Source organism: Panthera onca, chromosome A1 (assembly GCF_046562875.1).
Source record: "Panthera onca isolate mPanOnc1 chromosome A1, mPanOnc1 haplotype 2, whole genome shotgun sequence".
Taxonomy (NCBI): Eukaryota; Metazoa; Chordata; class Mammalia; order Carnivora; family Felidae; genus Panthera; species Panthera onca.
Window position 1 is genome coordinate 167,572,816 of NC_138339.1, and position 24,437 is coordinate 167,597,252.

The 24,437-nt window shown below is 40.4% G+C and overlaps 1 protein-coding gene across 5 annotated transcripts in view; it reads right to left on the reverse strand.

The window, feature by feature from the left end:
• Positions 1 to 24,437, reverse strand: part of TPP2 (tripeptidyl peptidase 2) — a 67,723-nt gene that overhangs the window by 22,066 nt on the left and 21,220 nt on the right. For all 5 annotated transcript variants that reach the window (XM_078453166.1, XM_078453165.1, XM_078453169.1 and 2 more), the window contains exons 6-20: positions 22,420 to 22,583; positions 19,168 to 19,322; positions 18,471 to 18,547; positions 16,370 to 16,497; positions 14,172 to 14,271; positions 10,728 to 10,876; positions 8,855 to 8,970; positions 8,178 to 8,346; positions 7,337 to 7,494; positions 6,978 to 7,054; positions 4,909 to 5,015; positions 2,825 to 2,979; positions 1,598 to 1,714; positions 1,256 to 1,356; positions 542 to 638 (exon numbers count right to left, since the gene is read on the reverse strand). In XM_078453166.1, the coding sequence (XP_078309292.1) occupies positions 542 to 638; positions 1,256 to 1,356; positions 1,598 to 1,714; positions 2,825 to 2,979; positions 4,909 to 5,015; positions 6,978 to 7,054; positions 7,337 to 7,494; positions 8,178 to 8,346; positions 8,855 to 8,970; positions 10,728 to 10,876; positions 14,172 to 14,271; positions 16,370 to 16,497; positions 18,471 to 18,547; positions 19,168 to 19,322; positions 22,420 to 22,583 (1,870 nt within the window). The remainder of the gene's footprint in view (positions 1 to 541; positions 639 to 1,255; positions 1,357 to 1,597; positions 1,715 to 2,824; positions 2,980 to 4,908; positions 5,016 to 6,977; positions 7,055 to 7,336; positions 7,495 to 8,177; positions 8,347 to 8,854; positions 8,971 to 10,727; positions 10,877 to 14,171; positions 14,272 to 16,369; positions 16,498 to 18,470; positions 18,548 to 19,167; positions 19,323 to 22,419; positions 22,584 to 24,437) is intronic.

Below are 24,437 nucleotides of genomic sequence, written 5' to 3' on the forward strand. Positions count from 1 at the left end.
ATTTGACAATTCACCGAAATCAATCATCTCCTAAACACTAAAACCAAATTCATATTATGTTCCAATAAGCATTCTGCTGAAATCTTACTGGTCCTACATAAATTCTCAGATCCCACATTTACACTAGTTTCAACTACCTTTTACTAGTCATTCAACCCAAGAGTTATTCCGACTTCTCATGGTTTTAATGTATGCTTCAGAGAAAGCAGTCAGGCCATCTGCCATAATCAGAAGGCATCTGGCATTGATGAGACGTCTAACCACTGAACAGTTATCAGTGATTACAAACACTAAGGTTCAAAGGCAAAATTACCAGTAAATTAGAGTTTATGACTTCAGACCCAAATGGGACTTAGATCGTTACAAATCATTACTTTCCAAAGAATAATTCCAAATTAACCACAGTTAATTACTTGACTCTTTCATACACACACGCACACACACACACTCAATCCCTTGTCCTTCCATTTTTTACTTTATGATTCATGAACAAAACCCAGAAGTTCATTTTAAGGTTATACTTCATTATATAAACACTTACTTGATGAAAGTTATAGGTCAGGATCATCTCATAAAGCTGACGATTATTTGGCAAAACATCTCTTGATCCTAAAGGTTTTGTTTTTGCACTCAGTGGTCTGTAATTAGACAAATGTGTAACTGATTTAAGAGTTCATTTACTGAGACCAATGAAACTATAATCAACAAAATCTATGGCGTGTCACAATAAGTGACAATGAACATTCCTAAACTCTGTATATTTTATTATATTTTCAGTATATTTTATAGTATTTTAATATAGTATTCACGTAGAGAATTCTCTACTGACTGAACCACAGCAATACATAGTTTAAATCTTGTGAGGTTACAAAAACATTTTCAAATGTCAACACATAGTCAACACGTAACCAGATCCCAGTATTGGGGCAACTGCTAACACTGTCGAAGTGGAGACAGGTTTTGACTCGCACCCTCCTGTCCAAACTGCAGATGGCAACGCACACATCACAGGCTGGGTCCTGTAGGGGCCACACCCAGAGCTTTACTTCCATGTTATTTAAGGCTGGAAGCTACTGCTGGGGCTGCCTCCTTGAGGGCTGCCAGGATTCCTAGGCTGGAAAGTCAGAAAGTGCATTTGTATTTCCAGCACTCAGATGATTTAAGAAGATGACTCCTTTCAAAGAGTGTAAGAGATGTCCCCACTCCCCACCACACCGATGCTCAACATCTGTAGCCCTAAAACATTTAAAGATACCGCAGTGTCTGGACCCAGCTCTTCAAGGTTATGCAGGGAGCCAGATCTTCATACTTCAAGGAGGACTGAACATCAAAACGATTGATTCCTTCCGACGCATGCTACAAAGGATATTTATCAAGTTAGATTCTCAAACTTTGTTGATAATAACCCATATTTTTAAACATTTGGACCTAAAATAGACATGTCTAACGCAAAGTTTGTAAACACCTATGAATAAAGACTACCGTTATTTCCAGAACCATAGGTAATCTGCGCGTTAACATTTAAATCCAACCAGTGAGATTATTTTTCCCTAACGCAAATAAGTGACGTTAAAAATGATGGAAACATGGAACTTACAATGTTTAACTGAGGAGCAGTACACACTATTCCATGGAAGGAAATGGTGTAATCGATATTGACATCACTAAGACTTGCCCACCAACGAGCAATGCAAAACTCAATTGCTTTCCCACCCTGTGAAGAAAGATGAAAATCAGAGATGTGTAATTCCCTTCTCTCACTTTCCTTCAAAGTACACAATATAACTAGTAGGTGTTTTAAAGCAATTCTGGCTTTCAAACTTTTCCTATTTGTACAGCTACGTGTGGAGTTAGAAAATTATGGTTGCAGAGATAGAGTACAGGCATTTAAATACACAGTTATTTACTCAGAATCCTACAGTGCTTGTCATAAAAGATCTGAGGCAGCTTTTCAGAGTACATGAAATAAAACAGTGATGAAAACAAACTGGAATAAAAACTTAGGGCCAAAGGAAAAGTTATAAGAACAATGATAAGAGGGGTATTTCAGCTTTGCAAGGCCTATTCAATACCCACAGTTGAGTTGCAGGCTCAGAGCTGCCTGGCAATCAAAGCAAAATGAAACTACGGTCATTTACATCTTTCTCTTAGAAAAATTAAAAGCAAAAACTATTTGAAGCACTGAGTTTTAAATTAGGTTTTCTAGTACTCGGTGCGTCAGAAAGTTTAAAGATGGGTCACAGGACACTAACACATACAAGAAAAAGTAATCAAAAACATAAGATCCGGGAAAGATGATACAACTGAAAACACTATGGAAGCAGATCTGAGAAAGAACGCCGGCTCCTGCAGAGGACAAACGACACCACGCAGGAGGGGCCCTGCCACGCGGCAGCCCTGCGGGTGGGAAGCGGCAACAGCTTTACCTCTACAGCAAAACAGCCTCATGGATTCTTAACTACGGGGCATTAATAATGCAACAAGTAGAAAACATGAAGAAAAACGTAAATGAGGAAATAATCTGTGTGACGAGGAAAACAATCCACTTCGGGGTCCATGTCGCAAGGCATCAGAACCTAGCAGACCAGCACTTTTCTTCACTAAGTTATCGAAGAGTTCAAACAATATTTACCTCCTGCTTGGTCTCCACTAACCCACCAAGACTACCCACCTTCCTACTTTACTTATTCAGCATCAATAAAATATGCAGTCCCAATATGCTCTATACAAACTATAAAACCAAATTCAAATACTTAGGTTTGGCCCATACCAAAAATAAAAAAAGACATCATTTTAGGATTTCAAACTATTAATTGAAACTTACTAAGACAGGAAAAGCTTCAGTCAGTGTCCCTTTTTCCGGAAGGGAACAGAACTTATAGAATTCATGACTTCGATACGCCCTCTGCTTCACCAGCTGCACTGCGTGGAGAACAAACTTGGCCGACACCTCAGAAGAGCACGAACACACAGTCACCTCTAGAGTCAGATGGGGGGGAAGCAAAGCTTTAAACTGATCGGATTTAAAAAAGGACATACAAGTATTTTAATAATGCCAACTTTTTAGAAAACGACATATTGCCAATAAAATAATATGCTCAAAGGAAATGCGCGGATTTTCTCAAAAACAAAGAATCAACAGAATGAATAAAGATAAAAGGGTAGAAGACTCGACTACGGAAAAGAAACAGAACAGCATTAAAATGAGCCGCCGCCACGCCGCAAACTCCAAACACCGCGGAACAGCAAGCTGTCCACAGATGGACACGATTACACAAAACCCTGCTCCCCTCTGTTGCTATGAGGAAACTTGCTTTAGCTGAGGACCAATCAATTCCTGATAAAGGATTTTAATTTTGGAAACCTCTACTTGTTACCATGCCTATTAGTATCTATTAAATAGGATCTATTAGTATCTATTAAATTAGTATCTATTAGATACCATGCCATTAGTATCTATTTCTTCAACTTCACTGACAACTTTTCCTAGTCTCTCCCTCCCGTCTGCTTCTAGAAAGTATGACTGTCAGAACTGCATGTGCTTAGCTTTATTCTGAGGCCGAGCTGGAGGCAAAGCCACAATCCCTGTGAGGCAGAATCAGCATCTTACCTAATGAACACCCACTCTAATACAGGGAACTTAGAGCAAGGTTTAGCCTCTGGTTCCCAAGGGCTAAGAATACAAAACCTAGTGTTAGGATAGTATTTCTAATTACTTGAAATAGGAATCATCTGTTGCACATTTCTGGGTTTTGTTGTTTTTTTGCCCCCCCCCCCACCTCCCACCCCATTTTACTGAGATGCAGTGTATTTGTTATTGACAAATGACATTGTGTGTAAGTTTAGGGTGTACACTGTGGGGATTTGATATACACACATGTATTGTAAAATGGCTATCACAATAAGGCTAGTTAACACATCCATCACTTCACACACTTACCAATTTGTTTTGTGGTTGTGAAAATATTTCAAACCTGACTTTTAGCAAATTTCAAATACATAATAAAGAACAGTTCACCACAGTTACTGTGCTAGACATTAGATTCCTTGAACTTATTCACCTTGTAAGTGAAAGTCTGTACCCTTGACCGCCATCTTCCCGTTTCCTTGCCCTCCCCCAGCACACTGCTGATCTAAGACTGCTATATGCTCTGAGCTACTTCCATTCTGGATCATCCAATAAATTCCTATAAAAATAACCCTGTTTTCAATAGCAACCTGAACAAATCATAATTAGAGCATTATAATTACTGGCATTAACCGTTAAAAAGATATCAGATTCAATACTAATCAACCATAGATTTTCCTTTAGTATTATTAGCATACATTTTATCAGAGTTCAGTATTAGACAATTCCATGGGCCCTATATGGGCGGTAGCCCAGAGTTCTCAACAATACAGCTCTGACTCTAATCATTAATTGACAAAGTATTATTCTAAACTAAGTTAAAAAGGGGCACCTGGGTGGCTCAGTCAGTTGAGCGTCTGACTTCGGCTCAGGTCATGATCCCACAGTTCGTGGGTTCAAGCCCCGCGCTGGGCTCTGTGCTGACAGCTCAGAACCTGGAGACTCCTTCCGATTGTGTCTCTCTCTCTCTCTCTGCCCCTCCCCTGCTCGTGCTCTGTCCCTCTCTGTCTCTTAAAAGAATAAAAAATGTTAAACTAAGCTAAAAATTTGAATATTAAAACATCTTAAAATAGCCTAGATGATTTGATGTATGAATCAATGCAAAATAGTACAAGATCTTATTAATGTTTTAAATCTAACAGCAAATCTAGAGTGTCAGAGGTAGTACTGTCAGGAGAAAGGCCCATACTAGAGATACACAAACTTTCTGTGGTCCAATCCCAGCGAGGATAGAACGTACATAAAGGTAAGTGGTCAGGACGGACTCAAATGTTACTTACCAGCCCATGTTGCACCCTCAGGAACCTCAATAAAATGCCTTCGAATTTGACCAGGTTTAAAATGTATATCTGTCAAGGCTAGATCATAATGTGATGATTCGTTTACTCTGAAAATAAAAATAAACAGCTAAATGTGACACTGTCACAAAAATGTCTTTATATTATAAGCCCACCGGTACTCTAGATTTTAACATTAGAAATAAACACAGCTCATTGGAAATAAACACAGGGATTTAAAAGCTGGTTACAAAACAGTTCGCACAGTATTCTCATTTTTGCAACATGTTAGTAGTGATAAGCTCTGGATAGCCCAGGATAGTGATTTTTCTCCTATTTACTTGTCTGCTACAATCTGTCTGGAAGACACACATACATGGATCCTTCATTCACAGGATTTCCCAATTACTAGAATCTAAACTATCATGAGTTCTAAATATTAAAATCAAACGTAATGTTTTGTGTCACTGATACGGTCTTTTTTTTTTTTTAAGTTTATTTATTTTTGAAAGAGTGTGTGAGTGAGGGAGGGGCAGAGAGAGGGAAAAAGAATCCCAAGCAGGTTCTGGGCTGTCAGTGCAGAGCCTGATGAAGGGTTAGATCTCACAAACCATGAGATCATGACCTGAGTGGAAATCAAGAGTCGGACGCTTAACTGACTAAGCCACTCAGGTGCCCCGTCACCGATACTGTGTTATAGCTCTGAGACTGGTATTAAACCTCTTTATATAGCTTCAAAATACGCCATGCTATAATGGCACAGTAAAGAAGAAAAGTACTTTCACAGCATTTTTGTAAGAAATCAATGACACAAAAAGTCAAATATGTAATTACCCACTATGGAAACCTAAAGAGTATGCTAAGGATAAATTGCAGTCAGTGTGACAAACATTTAATGAGTGCCTGCTATACCTATGGGGTCCTGTTGTTAGAAGCTTCAAATACGACACTGAATAAAATATTTTCCTTTGCCCTAGTCGGTCTGGAGGAGACAGAAAAACCACCAAAAACACTTAACATAATATGCTTGGGGTAGATAGGAAGTGTTAGCAGTAAAGAAAGAAAAGGTACTTGGTTCGTGGAAAAGCTTCCTGAAGGAGAGGATATCTCAGCAAATTCCTGAATCTTCTATATTATTTTGTCTAACTTCCTACTGGACTTCCAGGGAAAATCTGAGAATTTAAGTGTTCTGTAATTTCTCCATGTGTATGTCACTTTTTATCTCCAGAATCTCATCCTAGGTTTCTTACAGGCTGAGACCTAGGGCATATTTAATATTTACCAGTGTAACTAACTCAGTAGAAACCATTAACTGAGAACTTCCCATTGTTTCCAGAATTCCCATCTCAATCTCATACTTCATCTACTAAACAATCTGTTTTGTTCCGAATATACTATGTAATGGGCTCCACACAGGAACTTGTAGGATACAGTCCCTGTGTCTTCAGCGGGCTCACAGTCCAACGGGGTAAACTAACATTGACCATAATGGCTAAAGTCTGTACCGCAGGCAAGTAAAAAGTGCCATGAGGCAGCCAGAAGGGACTGCCTTCGACTAGGGATGACCAGGAACATGCCAGTCTGAGGAAACCTGGGCGCCGGCAGCAGTGAGTGGAAACGTGCAGCTGGGTGGATGGGGTGATAGGAAATGCTGGTTTTGAAGGATCACTGTTTGCTGTTTTAAAGAGCATGATCCTTGGGAATGCCACCAATGTATCTTAAACAGGAAGCAGTATGATCAGATCAGAGTTCCTCGGTTCTGGGGTGAAAGACAAGATGGGAAGGGAAGAGTCGGGAAACAGTAGGTGAAGGGACGAAACAATACCATCAAATACCGCAGACGGATCAGACCGGGCACAGTGCTGGGGCAGGGCACGTGAGACGTCCCCAGGTATTCTCATAGTCAACAAGCGATACAAAGACTATGTGCCACCCTGAACTTCGAGCAAGAAGCAGAACTAAAGCCCAGTTACCTGATTCTGGTCTATCAATCCTTTAAAAGTTCACACTATTTCCATAAATAGCCATGAAAAAGTTCCATGTAACAGTAGCTGCTGTAACTCGTTACTTACTTGGCCGCGACCACTGCAGTGATTGGAACTCGGAACAGAGGACCTGCGTTAGGGGAGGCTATGTCATAGCCACACACCTAGAAGAAAAGAGGAAGTTTCAGTATCCATAAACCTTTACAAGAGAAAAAAAGGTAAAATCTATTCACAGAGTAGAGTAATCTAATATTAAAATTTAAAAGCCTTAAGCACGAGCGGACACCATTTTTCTGATGTCGGGTCACATTATTAATGGCAAAATAACAAATGCATGCATACCCACCCTTAACTAATTCAGACCAATGGGAACACAGACTGCCACATAAGGTACTTTTACACATTTTAAAGAGTATTTAGAAAGTAAAATGGAGATGCACCAATACCTCTGTATAATGCAATCCTTCTCTTAAGCCCCTGGGATCCACACGTATGTTTATGTGTCTACACTGATTCATGAGTTCCAAATGGCTGGGACACTGAACCCAAGATGAATTTGAAGTTAAAGCTAAATGAAGCTGAAGGGATATTTTTTCAGAGTTTTCTAGCATTAAAAAGACCAAAAATTAAAGATTAGTACTTTTTTCCTTTTCTTCCATTTTCAAAAGTTCTACCTTTTCTTAAAACCTAACAAATGAGTTTAATCAATTGTAAAAATGCACTAGGACATGGGCTTCTAAAACACAGCTTAAATAACAGCCACAGGACCTTCCTAGGCTGTAGTGCACCTGTGATCTGTTCACGTTTTACCTGCGTGGCCACAGCCTCACAACAGGGTGTTTTCATGACTATGTGCCATCTGACCCAAAGGAAGATGCCAAGGATACAGTGATGACCATTCTGTTCCTACCTCCAAGAGCTGTGGTTCTTGCTGGCTGCTTCTGCCACCCACTCTCTGACCGAACCTCTCCGTCTTACACCCAAGCAGTCAAAGTGGCAAAGAAAAGGAACCTGATGCTTTATTATCCACAATTTAATAAAACCCTGGGTCACTGAAGGCCTAGGCTACTGTTTCCCTCCGCAGTCACCAGACTCACTGAATTGCCATGATAGCAGGACCCTACCTGCGATCGCATCTCCCTAAACTATGTAAGATTTAAGATAATAATATTGGCAATTCATGTTTTCTCTTTAGAACGTTAACCCAAATGGCCTTTCTCTCGTACGATACTATTCATTCAAACCACAAATGTGAGCACCTCAGCTTACTGTCCCTTTATTACTTACCGGTATTTTCCGGAAATACAGGTTCAATGCCAACGCCATGATCTGAAGGTGCGGCCACCTGAACGGGATCTCGGAGGTAGATGCCTCGATTATTTCCAACAGTAACAGTGAAACCTAATTTATTAGCAAATGACGTATTCTGAATGAGGTAGTCATAGGCTTTATCAACCTAATTAAAAAAAAAAAAGTAAAATATCAATGGTTGGGTCAAGAAAATATTAACAAATCACCAACTTGATTTCGGTTGTAGCAAAGTACAGGCGAAAAGTTAGTCTGTACATTTGCCTAAGAGGACAAGTCTACCTTTTCAGACAAAACACCAGTTCAACCACCCCCACAACCCCACTCCACTCTCTGGACTCACATCACTATTCCCAAGTGACCAAAGTTAGGGACTCCTCCATACGCCGTTATAGTGACAGCTTCTGCCCTCGAGCTCTTCGCTTTGAATTTCTACCCTGTGTGTCCTACATCTACTGTATTTCTCTTACTGCAACAAATCCGTCTTAGCTACAAAATCTGCTTCATACCCTGTTTGCTTACCAGTTCGGAAACTATTACGATCACGTAACGTAGAATTAGATCAACTCAATCACTGTTATTACATCAAATATTATCCAGTAGTAGCTAAGACTGCATCTTGATTAGCAATCCATTTTTCACACACACAACACTACCTGAATAATACCATGTCCTTGGGCAAATACTTCTATATTGTCAGCCTTCACGGCAGTGTTTTCTAGAGCCCTTCTGACTGAATGAACCGTGTAGTTAACATTATTAGCTTTCAGACCTGAAATGACAAAGCAAAAGCAAGAAAAGGAGTATTAGAGAGTCTGCTACTTGAAATCTCTTTCCCTCACCAGCAGCAATAACACACACATTTCCCGGCTTTAACGTGCCCATTTCTTAATCTTTTTTAAAAACCTGAACTACAACAGTCTGACTCAAGCTGCTGGCATCACGCACAGATGTCATTCAACAAAAATCACTTGATGCCCATTATGCTGTGGCATTAGTGCCCTCTCTGCAGAGGAGATGCCAAAGGCATTCAGGTGACATTTTCATTAAAACACTGCTGGTCCAATGCTCGCCAGCAGTACCAACACTCACCAGCCTCCCTGCGTGTTACAAACGCCAAGGGAGCTTAAAACAAACAAGCGAGAAAAGATGCTGAGGCCTCACTACAGCTCAATTACTTCAGCATCTTTGAGACTGGATCCCAGGCACTGATACTAACAGCCTCCCAGGTGATGCCAGGAGTAGCCAGCTGGGAAGGACTGTTCTGTGAGAAGGACACGGAGGTCACCAATTTGTCAGCTTTGTGTTGAAGATTGTTGTTAGAGATAAAAGGTGAGTAATATAGCATTCCTTTCCCCCCCCCCCCAATGTGTATTTATTTTGCAGAGAGAGAGAGAGAGAGAGAGAGAGAGAGAGAGAGAGAGAGATACAGACAGAGCATGAGCAGCGGAGAGGCAGAAACAGAAAGATAACAGAATCTGAAGCAGGCTCCAGGCTCCAAGCTGTCAGCACAGAGCCGGACACAGGACTCGCACTCACAAACTGCAAGATCATGACCTGAGCCGGAGTTGGACGCTTAACCAAGCCACCCAGGCACCCCAAGTAATATAGCATTCCTGCCCACCGCAGAGCTCATCAAACATGTGTGCGCTTATCATACTGCAGGAGATGAGAACGTGGAAAGATGCTGCTGTCAGAGCAAATCAAAAAAGTGGCCAATTTTGTCAGTGAGAATCCAAAAGAAGGTGAAGCTCTATCAGGCGAAGGAAGATGTGAGTTGAATCTTATCAGAACGCACAAGAGTCTGCAAGGCCAAAACATGGCACAAAGGAGTTCTGGGCAGAGAGAATAATACGTGCAAGGACCGGAAGTATGGAGCAAACTTAAATACCTGATGTGGTTGAAAGGGGCTAGAAATGAGGGCAGAGTGTCCTTGGACTTCATGAGAGGAGCACTCCTGAGGTGGAATCTTTGCAACAACCCGGTGACCATAACTGAGTCCCAGTCAATGCCAATGCCACCCAATTAATCCTGTGAGCCTCTGACCACCACCCCAGGAACTCCTATCACCCTTCCCACTTTACTTCTTTCCATGGCAATATTCATTACCTTTCAACACATAAGATAAACTACTGGTAATTCTGTTTATAGTCTATCTCCCACAGCTGTAATATAAACTCCACAGGGGCAAGTACTTTTGAGCCATAATAATGCTCAATAGTCATTAACAGCCAATAAATATATTTGTTGAATGAACAAATGCACATTTAAATAATTATAATCACATAATTTTTCTCCACCTTAAACTTTACTTTGGGCCAGAGCATTACCAATTCTACACAATTTCTCACCACGAGAACTTCAGAAAACACAAACATCTGTCTGCAAAAAGGTAAATTTATTCAATTATTTTTTATGGCTAATACCTGACTTCATATTATGCTATAGACTTAAGATTCACCATCACTTTACTGGAATTTAGAAACAGTACCAAGTCAGACCAAGCAGAGCACTAAGCAATGTCCTTACCAGAAAGTATCAAGGCGATGCCTCCACACGCATTAGGAGAAGACATGGATGTCCCATTCATTAGCTGAGTTCCTCTCAATGTCCAGTTAGGGACAGAAGCAATGGCTCCTCCTGGTGCACTGATACTCACTCCTAGGGCCCCATCGGCACTGAATGAAAAGCCATTAAAGTTTGCTTATGATGGTTGAGGACTCGATAAACATGGGCATTCATAAAAATGCCAGTGGTCAAATAGAGTACAATACCATGGATAATTTGTAGTATCAGAATCAATCGGAAAAAAAATAACCAGCACAGCTATTTCTCCATTGTATAGCAATTATTTTCCCTATAAATGAACAAAATCTGTGTGTGTCCGTGTGTATCTGGGGTTATGTGTAAAAGATATCAGGTATATTTACAGAGGGAAAATAAATGTCATTGCTCAGATTCCTTAATGAATGTATTTTATTGTCTGCAATAAGTGGAAGCTTTGCCTTTGTCTAAAATTTAATACATCATTGTCCAAAAGAATTATGTGGGACACATGGGGCATTTAAAACTTTCCAAAAGCCCCACTTAAAAAAAGCTAATGTGGGGCGCCTGGGTGGCTCAGTTGGTTGAGCGTCTGATTTCAGCTCAGGTCACGATCTCACAGTTCAGAAGTTCGAACCCTGTGTCGGGCTCTGTGCTGACAGCTCAGAGCCTGCTTTGGATTCTGTGTCTCCCTCTCTCTTTGCTCTTCCCCCACTCACATCTGTCTCTCGAAAATAAACAAACATTAAAAAAATTTTTTTAAAAAGCTAACAACTGGTGAAATTCCTTTTAATAATGTATTTTATTTAAACCAATGTATCCAAAATATAATTTCAGTATGTAATTGGTAGAAAAAAATGAGTTAATTTACATTCTTTTTTGCACTAAGTCTTGAATAGCTGACACACACCCTTCCAGCACATCTCAATTCAGACTAACCTCGTGGGACTCGTGGCTGTCACCCTGGACAGCTCAAGTCAACACAGCCGCCTTGTTTAGGGCTTTGACTGCACAAGATCTAATGAGATAAAAAATCCACAGAGCTCATCGCACAGTCGGCAAACACAAGCTTTGCCCTGTGCCCCAAGCAAAGGAATAACATGACACACTACTGTGTCCTCCCTGGAAGAGTGGCCATAAATTCCCCATAAATTGTTGGCCTCTCCCTCCTACCACCCTTCCTCCCACTGACTGAACTATTTTTATTCCTGGCTAGGAATACTAGTGCAATTTGGTTTCAAATTTATACAGAGCTGAAAGCAATGCAAATAAGATCCTCCTCCTGAAATAGGCCGGTGCCCGCCCCCCCTTTAGTGAATACCTTAAAACAAGTACCGCCAGGTAAATAAATACCTGTTGACCTGGAAAGATTTTCATATGGTATTACTGAGTGACAGAGGTTATGGGGGTGCCTGAATCATGTGATCTCGCATTTATGTACAGGATGAGAGTAACTAAAAGAATGTCCTTGAAAATGTCCCCATGTGATCTGTACCATCTATATTGTCTATCGATACTCACAACGAGCAAGTGGCATTTCACAACTGGAAAAAAGAACTAGGAAAAGTCATGAATTCTAACTACTTCCTGCTTCTCTGTAGTCATTTCCCACTACTCTGTTAAAGTGGCTAATCATAAAACATTTAATAAGTATTCCAAAAAGGGTTCCATGATATGTAAATACAATTTTCATTAAAAAAATAAAATTTGGGGGCTCCTGGCTGACTTACTGGGTATAGAGCGTGCAACTCAATCTCAGGGCTGTGAGTTCAAGCCTCGTGTTGGGTATGGAGTCTACTTTAAAAACAAACAAATATTTTTTTTTTAATTAAAAAAAAATTTTTAACATTTGTTAATTTTTGAGAGATGGAGAGAGACAGAGCATGAGTGGGGGAGGGGCAAGAGAGAGGAGATGCAGAATCCAAAGCAGGCTCCAGGCTCTGTACTGTTAGCACATAGCCTGATGCAGGGCTTGAACCCACGGACCGCAAGATCATGACCCAAGCCAAAGTCGGGCACTTAACTGACTGAGCCACCTAGGCGCCCATATAAATATTCTTTATATAAACCTTACATATTCCTTACCAAAAAAAAACTTTACATAAACATTATGTAAGTATCCTTAAAAAGTGATGATGTTCTTCTAAAATACAATAGGCAATACAAATTCAAAACATGCTTATGTAGACGTTGTTTGGTAATGTGTCTTTTAATAAATATGCCGTATTTGGGGCACTGGGGTGGCTCAGTCAGTTAAGCGTCTAACTCTTGATCTCAGCTCAGGTCATGATCTCACAGTTCATGGGATAGAGCTCTGTGGAAGGGCTCTGTGCTGACAGCATAGAGTCTGCTTGGGATTCTTGGTACACCCCCCCCCCCCCCCCCCCCCCCCGCCGGCCAACTTGCACACGTGCTCTAAAAATAAACTTAAAAAAATTTGTTAAGAAAAACCAAATGTGCCATACTTGCAAATACCAGGAAGTCAAGTAAATTCTGTATGTCTAACAACCTTTCCTGACAAAGAAGATTTTTCAAATAGTACACAGAATGTGTTTCATTCAGTGATGATGAGTCAATGTTTTAGACTTCATATCGTAATAATTAAATCTAATAGTTAAACCATGTATTTGAAGTACGATTCCATGTTCATAGCACAGTAAAAACATGAAACAAATTCTTTCAATTCCTAGAATAACTGGGTTTGTGAACCAGTATCTCCCTAATCCAAGTTTCCCCCATAATTGACTAACTCATTTTCTTAAAATAATTCTTTAATTATTCTATAGTTCTATGGGCAAATAAGACTAACAACAAAGTCTGGTTTAAACATTTTCTAATACTTGGTGTGTTATACTGACTATAAGATAAAACGTTTCGAAATCACCTTTAGAAGAGAATTAGTAAATTTAATAATACTTTTATTAACTGAATGTAAAACACATAAACCTTAGCCAACTGTATCCCTAGTTGCTCTTGTGCAGTGATGTAGCATTTAGGCCAGTTAGGTAGGCTGATGTGATGGCACAGGCAAAGCTTGCTGATCCCCATGGAGACCTACAGCCCGACTGCTTTCAATGACCGTTACACTCAACCATTGAAATAAGCTTATTTTTTAAGAAGAAATTATTGAGAAAAGACTACGAAGATTCCTGAACTCAGAGGATTTGAATCTAGCATTACGACATTTGACCAGGTTCCAACCAATTTTTCTAATCTTACACTCAGAATAGGTATGTCATACAGCTAACAATGAAATAATTATAATTTGTTCCTTGAATGATGTTTCCCTGAAATGAGACTGTTTATCAAAATGATAATCTTGAAAAAGTAAAAACCCAGAGAACTGGTAAAGTTATCAAAACTCTGTTCCTCCCCACCATGTAGTTCAACAAAATATGTGTAACAGACCGTGTACCACTCTCAACCCACCTGGGGCCTCTAGAAGACCACGTGTACTGGTTGGCCGGTAATTTCTCTCTCAGGGAATACTCAGCAACCATCATGTCGGGAGAAACATAAGCACCAACACCTACGGGATGAATTTCATCGTTAACAAAAGGACACAAAATTAGATGTTCATTCCAAATCCACTGTTCACTCGCTTATGTGTTCACTTGCTTCGTTCCAAATCACTGTTACTCACTTGGGTAAATCCCTTAGTCACCCTGTACCTAGTGCTTGCTCATAAATGGAAAGAAAGAAAATCTGATAAGGAAAGTTTACTATGTACCAGATGTTAAACGAGGTGCTTTGGTTTTGACCATAAAAATATCTACCAGGGTTATTATGTGAATCAAATATAATAATGTACCTAAAACTGTGTGTATGTATAAGATAGAAAGATAAATGTGTTATAAACCATAAAATATAACTTTAGGAAAGTAAGGGAATTAGTTGGTCTTCATTTTTAAATGACCACTGCATCCAATATTCTTACCCATAAAGTTTGCAGTACCCCCTCCCCCGAAACGGCTGTAAAAACAAGCAAACAGCAGAGACATTAACATGCTTCGGTGTTTCAGATAAATGTGTAAAGGCAGACTAGTCACAAAGACTCTAAATTCATAGACCTATAGGGATCAAACTCAGTTTCCTCATTCTAGAAATCTGGAAACAGAGCCTCGAGAGGGCTGAAAAAAATTTACTAAGCTCACAGGGACTGGTGGAGAAAGACTTACAATCCAGGTCCACCAGCTCCTAATTCTTCTTTATAGCAAACACAGACACAGAGTAGAAGACTGGATAAAATAGGTGAGTTAACAGGATTTAGGTTAACAATGCAGACACACAAAACTGTAATCACTTTGTAAAATTTAGTTTACAAATTTCCAGTGAATCTGGGGGTAAGAACATGACAAAATACTGAGTATTGTGGGAGAATAATGTATTTTGATCTGTAGGTACCTTTCAGACCTATTTGGTTTCATTTTATTTAAAATATCTCGAGAACTAAAATACAAAGGACAGATCACTGGTAGGTACTGTTGTCTCAACACAGGATTTAACAGAACTACTGAACCAAGAAGTTTTAAATCACACAAAATAAGCTATACCTTGCTTGAGATTTAGAAGCTACAAATAAAAGCACATCCTATAATTGAAGATCACTATTATTTAAAAAAAATTTTTAAAGGACTAGTTTCTGAACTTTGATACCCAGATGTTACTATGTATCGATAACATCTACAGTAACTGTATGCCTTTAGTAACAACTATAATATGTATCTATTCAAGCAGTTATTGATGTATACACCAGAAAAATCATTTGGGACCAAACAGTTTCTACTGTCATGCATCCAATTACAAATGCTAAGAGGTATAAGCCTTATAGTGCTCTCAATGTGAAAATAAAGAAAATAATTCCAGGTATCACTTACTACCTATTTGTTCTCTCGGTTCATCCTCCTCATTCATGCCTCACATTAAAAAAAAATAAATAAACAGGGGGAGGGCGTTATGTTCCGTGGGTGTTTTCACACAGGTTGGCAGCTACAGCTAATTTTACCACTTTAATATTATGAGCACAACTCATTTTGATTTCCCTTAATTCTTCTTGTTGACAGGCATTTTTTCCCCTCCAAGGACAGCGAAAAAACAACTGAGTGCATCACATCCGACAGACCAAGTAGCGGGAAGGAAGTCACATTCATGGAATAAATGTGTTTCAACTGCTCTTATTAATAAAGCTCCCTTTCTCAACATCTGACTATTCCTGTATGTCCCACAAGAAATGAAAAGGAGGAAACCACACTAAAATTAGCCGCCATACACCGTAAATAAAAAGTGAAGCAAGCATCTGTGTTTACGTTGTTCACTCAGTCTGGAAAACCCTTCCCTTGCTCATTTCTGCCTACTGAAATCCTCACTGCCACACTTCAGAAAGCCTCACCTAAATTCTCAAATCAGAAGCAACTGCACTTCTGTGAGCCCCGGCTGTGCCTGTACTTTCCATAAGCCACTCACTGCAGTTGCCTTCGAACCAGCAGGTCTGACTACACCTGTGCTTCCTGAGGGCACACACGGGAGGTTCCCGGTGTCTTGCATGCAAAAGAGATGCGATTAACATCACATTCGCTGAGGGGTTTGCTGGCTTGTTCTTAAGTCCAGCTCTGAAACGGGAAACTAACCTATTACACTCGATGTAGTTCCACCGGGACAACCGACGGTAGAAAGGCACGGACCGTTATTTCCAGCACTGGAAACATAAATTATGTTATGCTTCCACACTGCTTCACTGATGACTTCACAAATTCTCCTGAGAGAGAGAGACACAGAGAGAGAGAGAATTCCTTTGGACATAGAAAACTGTCCCACTTTTCAAAAAAATGTCTTAGTATACTGTGAAGATGCTTTCAAATATGGCGTACATAGAAACCAAACTAGAATATGGGTTCCAAGTAGTAGAACTCAAACAGTGGCTACAAGAAGGCGTGCATGAGAATCACTCGGGGACGTTCTCAAACTATACGTGTTTAGCCTTATTCCCACTGTTTATAACACCCCACGCTGTTCGAATGCAGGGCAAGTAACCCGTGGCACACCCAGCCCCAGAACGCCGGAACATGGCACGGCCAGTCCAAGTGGTACACCCCAGCTGGGTCTCAGCGTAAGGAAGGAGTTGTGAGACCGCGGTAAACGGGGAAGAGTGCTAGACACGACGGTGAATAGATGGAGGGACAATAAACCCAAAGGACTAAAAGCAAACACTGAAATACAGGCAGGGATTGGATCAGACGGTGGGGCAACAGGCAGCTGGACTCCCACCTCCCCTTAAAATGATCTGGTCAGAAGTGACTCCTCAGGGGATTCCTATGCAGATCTATGAGCAGTGGCAAAGATGAAAGGGAAACGGGCAAGAGGAAGAACTTAAGAGTAAGATTTAAAATAAAGAATCTGGCGAGAACTTGACAGCAAACAAGAAGCAAACTGGTATTAAATAAAAGAAACGAAGTTAGACAGTTGGGGAAATGCAGGAAATGGAAAAAAGGCGTAGGGCCAAGATGCAACAATCACGGGGTACGAGGGGAAGAGTATCAGGGAAAGGTGGCTTTAATAGGATGAAGGTCAAACAAAGGAAGAGAGAAAGAAATACACTTAGGTGAAAACGGTACTGAAGCAAGAGAAGAAGGCAAGATTACATTCAGGAAAGAAATGAGCACGACAGGCTGACTGTTATGGAGGTGGGGCGGGGAGGGACAGGTCACAAGAAATCTAATACTGGTTATCTGAGAAAATTACGTTGCTTGAGGACAGCAAACCAGGCTCGGTAAAATTTCCCGTTTGGTAGGGCTTTATGAAAGAGCTTCAGACACTGGGTGACACGCAGATATGGATGGGCTGGTGATGGGAATGGGGGAGAGATGATGACTAGGCAAGTAAACACTTTAAATAATTTCAAAGTTATTACCCTGGGGGAAAAAAAGCTGAGGTAACAGACCAAGGCTGAGCCACTGGATTTGGCAGCAGGAAGACCTGGGACACATGTCAAAATGTGCTGAGGAGCCTCAGAAGTGGCGAATACACACCATTAACCAAGTTTTGCTGGAGGAGTGAGGGAAAGCAGTGTGAAATGAAGAGATCTGTCTGTTTCAAAGGCAGCAGATTGTAGAGCGTGCCTGTGGAGTGGTATTAATCCAGGAAAGGAGAGGGATGTTACGGGAGTTTTTAAGGAGAGGGGAAATGGGAACCACACAGCAAGTGCTTGAGGGACTTCTGACCCCGGGCACTTCATTTACTACAAGAAGGGAAGGCAGAGGGGCTGGGGTCAGGGTAGGCTGCAGGAAGGACAGGAGTCCCCTCTCAGGGCTTTTATCGTCTCTGGGAAAGGAAGAGGTGAGAACATCAGCCGAGGGAAGAAAGGAAGGGTCGCTGAAGGTCTCTGAGGAGAACAGACGGTGTCAACGGCCATGCAGGCCATGTAAGAGTACATGCAGATGATCAAAGGCGACGCTGAGCGACCGAGATGCACGGTCTACGTTCCGTCAGGTAAGCACACTGTTTGGGAACGCGGAAGTGCAGCAGTGGACGGGTGGGCCGGCGGGTCTCGGCGGCTGGGAGGGAATGACCACATCACACACAGAACGGGGGCCAGGAGCCCACGAGACCCGCCCTTATCACCGAGCCAGGGGAATGCCCGGTTTCACCTGTGGCATGCCACCCAGGCACAGAAACATCTAATGCTCTTCGTCAGCTCGAGCCTGTGGCTCACGAGCGCCTGAGAACACTCACCCAGAATTTGGCCAGTGAGTAGCTTCTCCATAGCTGTAGTTGACAAGATCACACTTATGATTGATGACTTCTATCATCTATTAAAAAGATGAAGAGTCTAGTTGAGGCAGCAATTTACAGAAAGACTGACCAGTAAAATAAAGGCATGGACTCCCAGTTTCTTAACCAATCATATTCTACTTCCACTTCCATTCTACTTTGAAGTTGAAAAACTTAAAGGGTAGGTGGAGACACAGTATAGTAAGTAGTCAATAAAAACACAACTAGCAGGTGCAGAATGGAATGGTTCTGACTGAATTCTAAAATCACTGAAGTTCAAGTAAAATCTAATCCATACGTTAAAATGAAACGCAGACTATGAGTTTGATTCTTCCTAGACCAATGGAGCAAGCTGGTGAAAAGGTCTGTTTGGGGTTTTTAAAGTATCTCAAAATAGTGTGTCAGGGGCTTAATGGAAATGAAAAGTAAAACATAAATAATATTTTCATATTTTCCAAAAAATTTTATCGAATAATTTTTAATAAAAATAATTTAAAACTGAAATAAGCATTTTTGCTTCTTAAAACCAAGTCCTATATACCAAATACAGTCTAATGTATTCCTAGTGAATTGAAGAACACTTTATAGGACTAAAAATATCCAAGACTATCCACTATCCCTCATTAATCTTCTAAATCAACACCTCACAAACACTCACAGCTCTTATGAGGCCCGTGCCTGTTTCCATTGTGCTTAGTCTTGTATCGCCAATCTTGATTGAAAGAATTTGAGCACCGGGAGCTACACCACTCCGTTCAGGTTCTTCAGGAAAATGCCCAGCAGCTATACTAGCTACGTGTGTCCCATGAGCTCCTACAGGCAGCAAGAGGGGAAGATGACAAAATATTTTCATGGGTTCCAAGTTTTAAGCATTCAATTTATGTATTAAGCATAAAATAAAATAATCTAATAAAAATACTCTCATTTTAACATCTAATTGTGTACTATCATCTTAAGTCTCTTCTCAATAATTTATAAAAAAGTGAAACCTTGAATTACTCTGCTACCCTGGATTCTATCCCGTCCATTGAGAACAAGATCCAAGTCTCAAAGGTGAGAAAGTATCTGCAATACACACAGCTGACAAAGAGCTTAAATCCATATTATCTTTCAGATCCGAGAGAAAAATGGGTAAAACACTTGAAAAGCATTTCACAAAAGATGATAACCAAATGTCAAATAAATATACGAAAAGATGTTCAACTTCATGAGTCATCTGGAAAGTGCAGTTCAAAGCCACAATGAGAGGGCACGTGGGTGGCTCAGTTGAGGGTCCAACTTCGGCTCAGGTCATGATCTCGTGGTTCGTGAGGTAGAGCCCCACATCAGGCTTGCTGCTGTTAGCAAAGAGCCCACTTTGGATCCTCTGCTCCTCTCCCTTCTCTTTCAACCCTTCCCCCACTCACACCCTTTTTCTCAAAAATTAAAAAAAATAAATAAACCTTTAAAAAAAAAAAGCTACAATGAGATATACCTCGGCATACCTTTCAGAATGGCTAAAACTTTATGGCTGACAACAGCCACACACTACTGGCAGGATATAGACCAGCATTACAGAAAGCTGAATACAGGAATACCCTACAATCCGGGAATTCTACTTCCAGCTATACACCCAACACAAATGCGTGCACATGTACACTAAAAGATACGTGCAAAAACATTCACGGTGGCATTGCTTGCAAAATTCAAAACCTGAAATAACCCCAAGATCCATCAATGGTAAATGGATACATAGTATATTAATGAATTGAATATCACACAGCGATAAATATTAAACTACTTTTTTTTTAAGTTTATTTATTAATTTTGAGAGAGACAGTGCAAGCAGGGGGGTGGGGGAGAGAAAGGGGGACAATCTCAAGCAGTTCTGCACTGCCAGTGCAGAGTTCGACATGGCTCGAACCCATGGAACTGTCAGATCATGACCTGAACCAAAATCAAGAGTCAGATGCTCAACCGACTGAGCTACCAGGTGCCCCATTATCAACTACTTCTAAACACTATGAGATGAAGCACACAAAAATAAGGTTGCTCTAAAGAAACCACATACAAAAGGATATATACTGAATAATTTCATTTATATAAATGGAAACACATTATGTTAGACTGAACTACGTGAAAGTGCCACTATTTAATCACTTCTGACCTATAAAAACAGCAATAATGGATGGTTCAATCTAATGCGGTGATAAAAAAAAAAATCAGGACCATGGTTAACTCTAAGAGGATGCATGTTTAGGAACAGACATGATGGGCTTCGACAATGTTTTATTTCTTGATGTGTTTACGCAGAAGTGTCCCCTTTGTGACCCAATATTACCCATTCTTCCTTTCTCATTTTTCCCAATTAAAAATAGGGAAGCTTGGGGCATCTGGGTGGCTCAGTCGGTTAAGCATCCTACATTTGATTTTGGCTCATGATCTCACAGTTGTGAGACTCAATCCTGTGTTGGGCTCTGTGCTGGGATGGAGCCTGCTTGAGATTTTCTCTCTCTCCCTCTCTCTATCCCTCCATTCCCCTCCCCCACTCTCACATGCACTCTCTCAAAAAAAAAAAGGGGAAGCTAGATTTTAATGTAATCCCCCCCGCCCCTGCTCCTCCCCAAAACACCTGACATCACCACTTACAAGTCAGAGCATCTAAATGTCACAGGAGGCTGACTACACCACATGTGCACAAGAATGTGGAGCTGTTGAGCCCTCGCACCCCACTGGTGGAGTATAAAAGGGCACAGCTACTGTTTCTTAAAAGGTTAAACATATTTACCATACCCAACTGGTTTGTCTAGATACCAGTCCAAATTAAACAAAAACATATTTGCACAGAGACCTACACACCAGTGTTGGAAAAATCTGAGTGTCCACCAGCAGGTGAGTGGGTAAGTCCTGGTGTATCCACACAATGAGCCACTACTCAGTGATAAGGAATTAGCTATTTATAACCATAATATGGATAGATTTCATACCGGAACTATTCTACTTCTATAAAATTCCAGAAAACACGAAGTATCTGCACTGACAGAAAGCAGTTCAGTGGCTATATGGGGCGGGTACATCAGGGTGGATTACGAAGGAAGACAAGTAGACTGGGACGGGTGATAGATATGTCCATTACCTTAACAGTGGTGATGGCTTCCTAGGTGTACATGTCTATCAAAACTTACCAAATTGTGTATGTATGTGCAGTTTATTGTACTTCAACTATAATTCAGTAATACTGTGAGAGGGGGGTAAGAAAGGGTTAAAGCTATCCTGGCTCCCTTCCTAGAAGTAACCACTATGTAGAAGCTGGTGTAGATTCTTCCCATCTGTATTTTTATCATACAAACACATACACCCATGAACACTGTGTGGTATTATTTGGCATGTTTTACAATTTTACACAAATGTTTTATCAATATATTTTTATTTAAAATTTATGTATTTGAGATTTATGAATATTGGTATATGTAGATTTATTCATTTTGCTATATAATAGTCCCCAATAATACACAGTTTTAAACAAACTTTTTTGTCCATGGGTATATGGATAGTTTCCTACTTCTTTGAAATTACACAGAATGCCACATGAGGATCTTTTTACCCGACTCTGTACTTGGTGAACTGCTCAAGAGTCAGCAACACAGAAGTAAAATTCCTTCCAAAAGAATTTTCATAAGATGAATTATGTTGGGTGTTTTTTTTTGTGGCTGGACTACATCTGTATTCTTGGAATAGATCCTACATGGTTACAACTTTAAAGAAAACAACACCTTGCCAGGGAATCAAATCCCATTTATTATCACACACCTAGTTCTTTAGGTGGAATCTCTAAGTTAAATTCTCTATAAGGCTTCTTCTTGGCTACAGAAATTTATCACCTTACCACGTTACAAGTTTATCTCTAGTTACCAAATCGGAAACAAAATACCTCCACTGGTCACAATGGACAGCAGGTTTCCATCGTCATATATGTTAACAGAGTAATTTAACATCTCAGCTGTGCCAAAAGAACCATATTCTTGGGCTTCTTTGTAGTTTCTCAACACGGTAGATTTACTCAAGTCCCCATCTTCATTCGAATCAATGCAGGCTCTGTAAATTGAGAATAGTGAAACTCATCTATTTTCTCGGCTTTCCAAAAATAATGTGGTATGGTCTATTAGGTACCTTCTTACTGCCCTGTTTTATGACAACAAACACAGTAACTGCCAGGTTTAGAGTCCTCTGTCTCAGAGTCATCAGTAACGATTAAGTAAGAAGCTTAAAGGAACCAGCCCTTAAATGAAGCCATGGATAAAAGGCTTTAGGAACACTGTCCATCACAATAGTCCAGGGAGAAAACCATTTAACTACTTAAGAAATTTCACCAAAGCTTGGCCTAGAGTTTCAGACTAATTCAGGATGATCACGACTTACAGCCTAGGCCTTACTCCCTTCTTTTAGAATTGGCTTAATGAATCCAATGGCGGATGCAGGTTTTTTGACACTAGATGAACGACAAACTGCCTCATCCCCTCCCCACAGTTGTAACAGCCTCAGGCAAACATTTACTTTTTACAAACAGCATTTTCTACATAGTTTTATGGTTGTCCTGTCTGCTCTTTCCCCATTTTATTACCTCTGTAGTTTTTACAATATGTATTCCAAATACTACAAAATAGTCTGGTTAAAACTAAATAAATCTAAAATAAAAGTCATAAGTGGAATGCACATCATTTAAGGTCAATATTATGTTTTTAGCTATTAGGCCTTTGTGTGCATTTTCTAGATAAGAAGAATTGTGTTTTAACAAGCTAGAGTCAATCACAATTGCTACAATGAATTAATGGAAGCCCACTAGTACAGACAGGACATTTATTATAAATATTAAGGCAGATATTTCATTAACAAACTTTGACAATTTAGACAGAAGGATCTCTGAAACTGTTTGTTTTTATGTATACCCAATCAGTGTGCGGCTAAAATGATTTATGGCACTTCAAAAAAAGACATACAGTAGAGCAAGACAGAGGAGACTGAACACTAATGGAAATGAGCAAGCAGGAAACAAGTAGCATGTCAAATGGAATCTGGACTGAGGTCAACAGGTAAAACGTATGCCACCAAATCCTATTTGCCAAAACAGTTAGCACCTGGGGTTCTTAAAAGTTACAGATGTAACTGGCCAGTTCTCCATCCCAGCAATCATCTCGGAAGTCCTGCCCCATTTTCATCCAGCCCATGAAACATTCTACATCCCTGGAAGTCTCTCCATCTCCTCTGGGCCTTTTCCTGGACCTTTAACCCCTGCCCCTTCCCTGTCTGCTAACTTGAGCTGATCCTTCAATAAAATCTTTCTTGATGCTTCCTGGACAGGCTCAGATGTTCTCACACTGGCTTTCACAGAGTCTAGAGTCCACGGAATAGCTTCTTTAGAGTCTACCTGGCACGAAGAAAAGTACTCAAATATTTGCCCAATGATGAAAGAATGAATGAATCAACATCTTTGACAACATTCTCATAGCAAATACAGTGACACATTCCAAAAATCAGTTTCTTGTAACCACCGTCAACATGCAGTGACTCAACACTTCAAGCACCATATCAAAATATCAACATAAAACTGAGTGACTCCCCTAAGTAATTCCACAGAGGCCAAGTATGCATATTGGTGCAGGGTATAACTTTCTGAAGGTGGTTGGCTCAGTTCAAGGAACAGGTGTTAGCATACCAGAAAGGGAACATGGAGATGAGGTTCACGGATAGGATTAGAGTACTTGTGGAAGGTAGGGGGCAGGAAAGGGGGCATGGGTTATAAATTCCTGGACATTTTTAATACATTTCTTCATCCTATCCTCTATGAAAAAAGTCCACAGCTTTCATCCAACTCAAAGGAAACCTGAGAAAACAAGGTCAAAAACCACTGAAAAGAAACCAACTAACAGTTCTTTCCTTCAAGTAATCTTC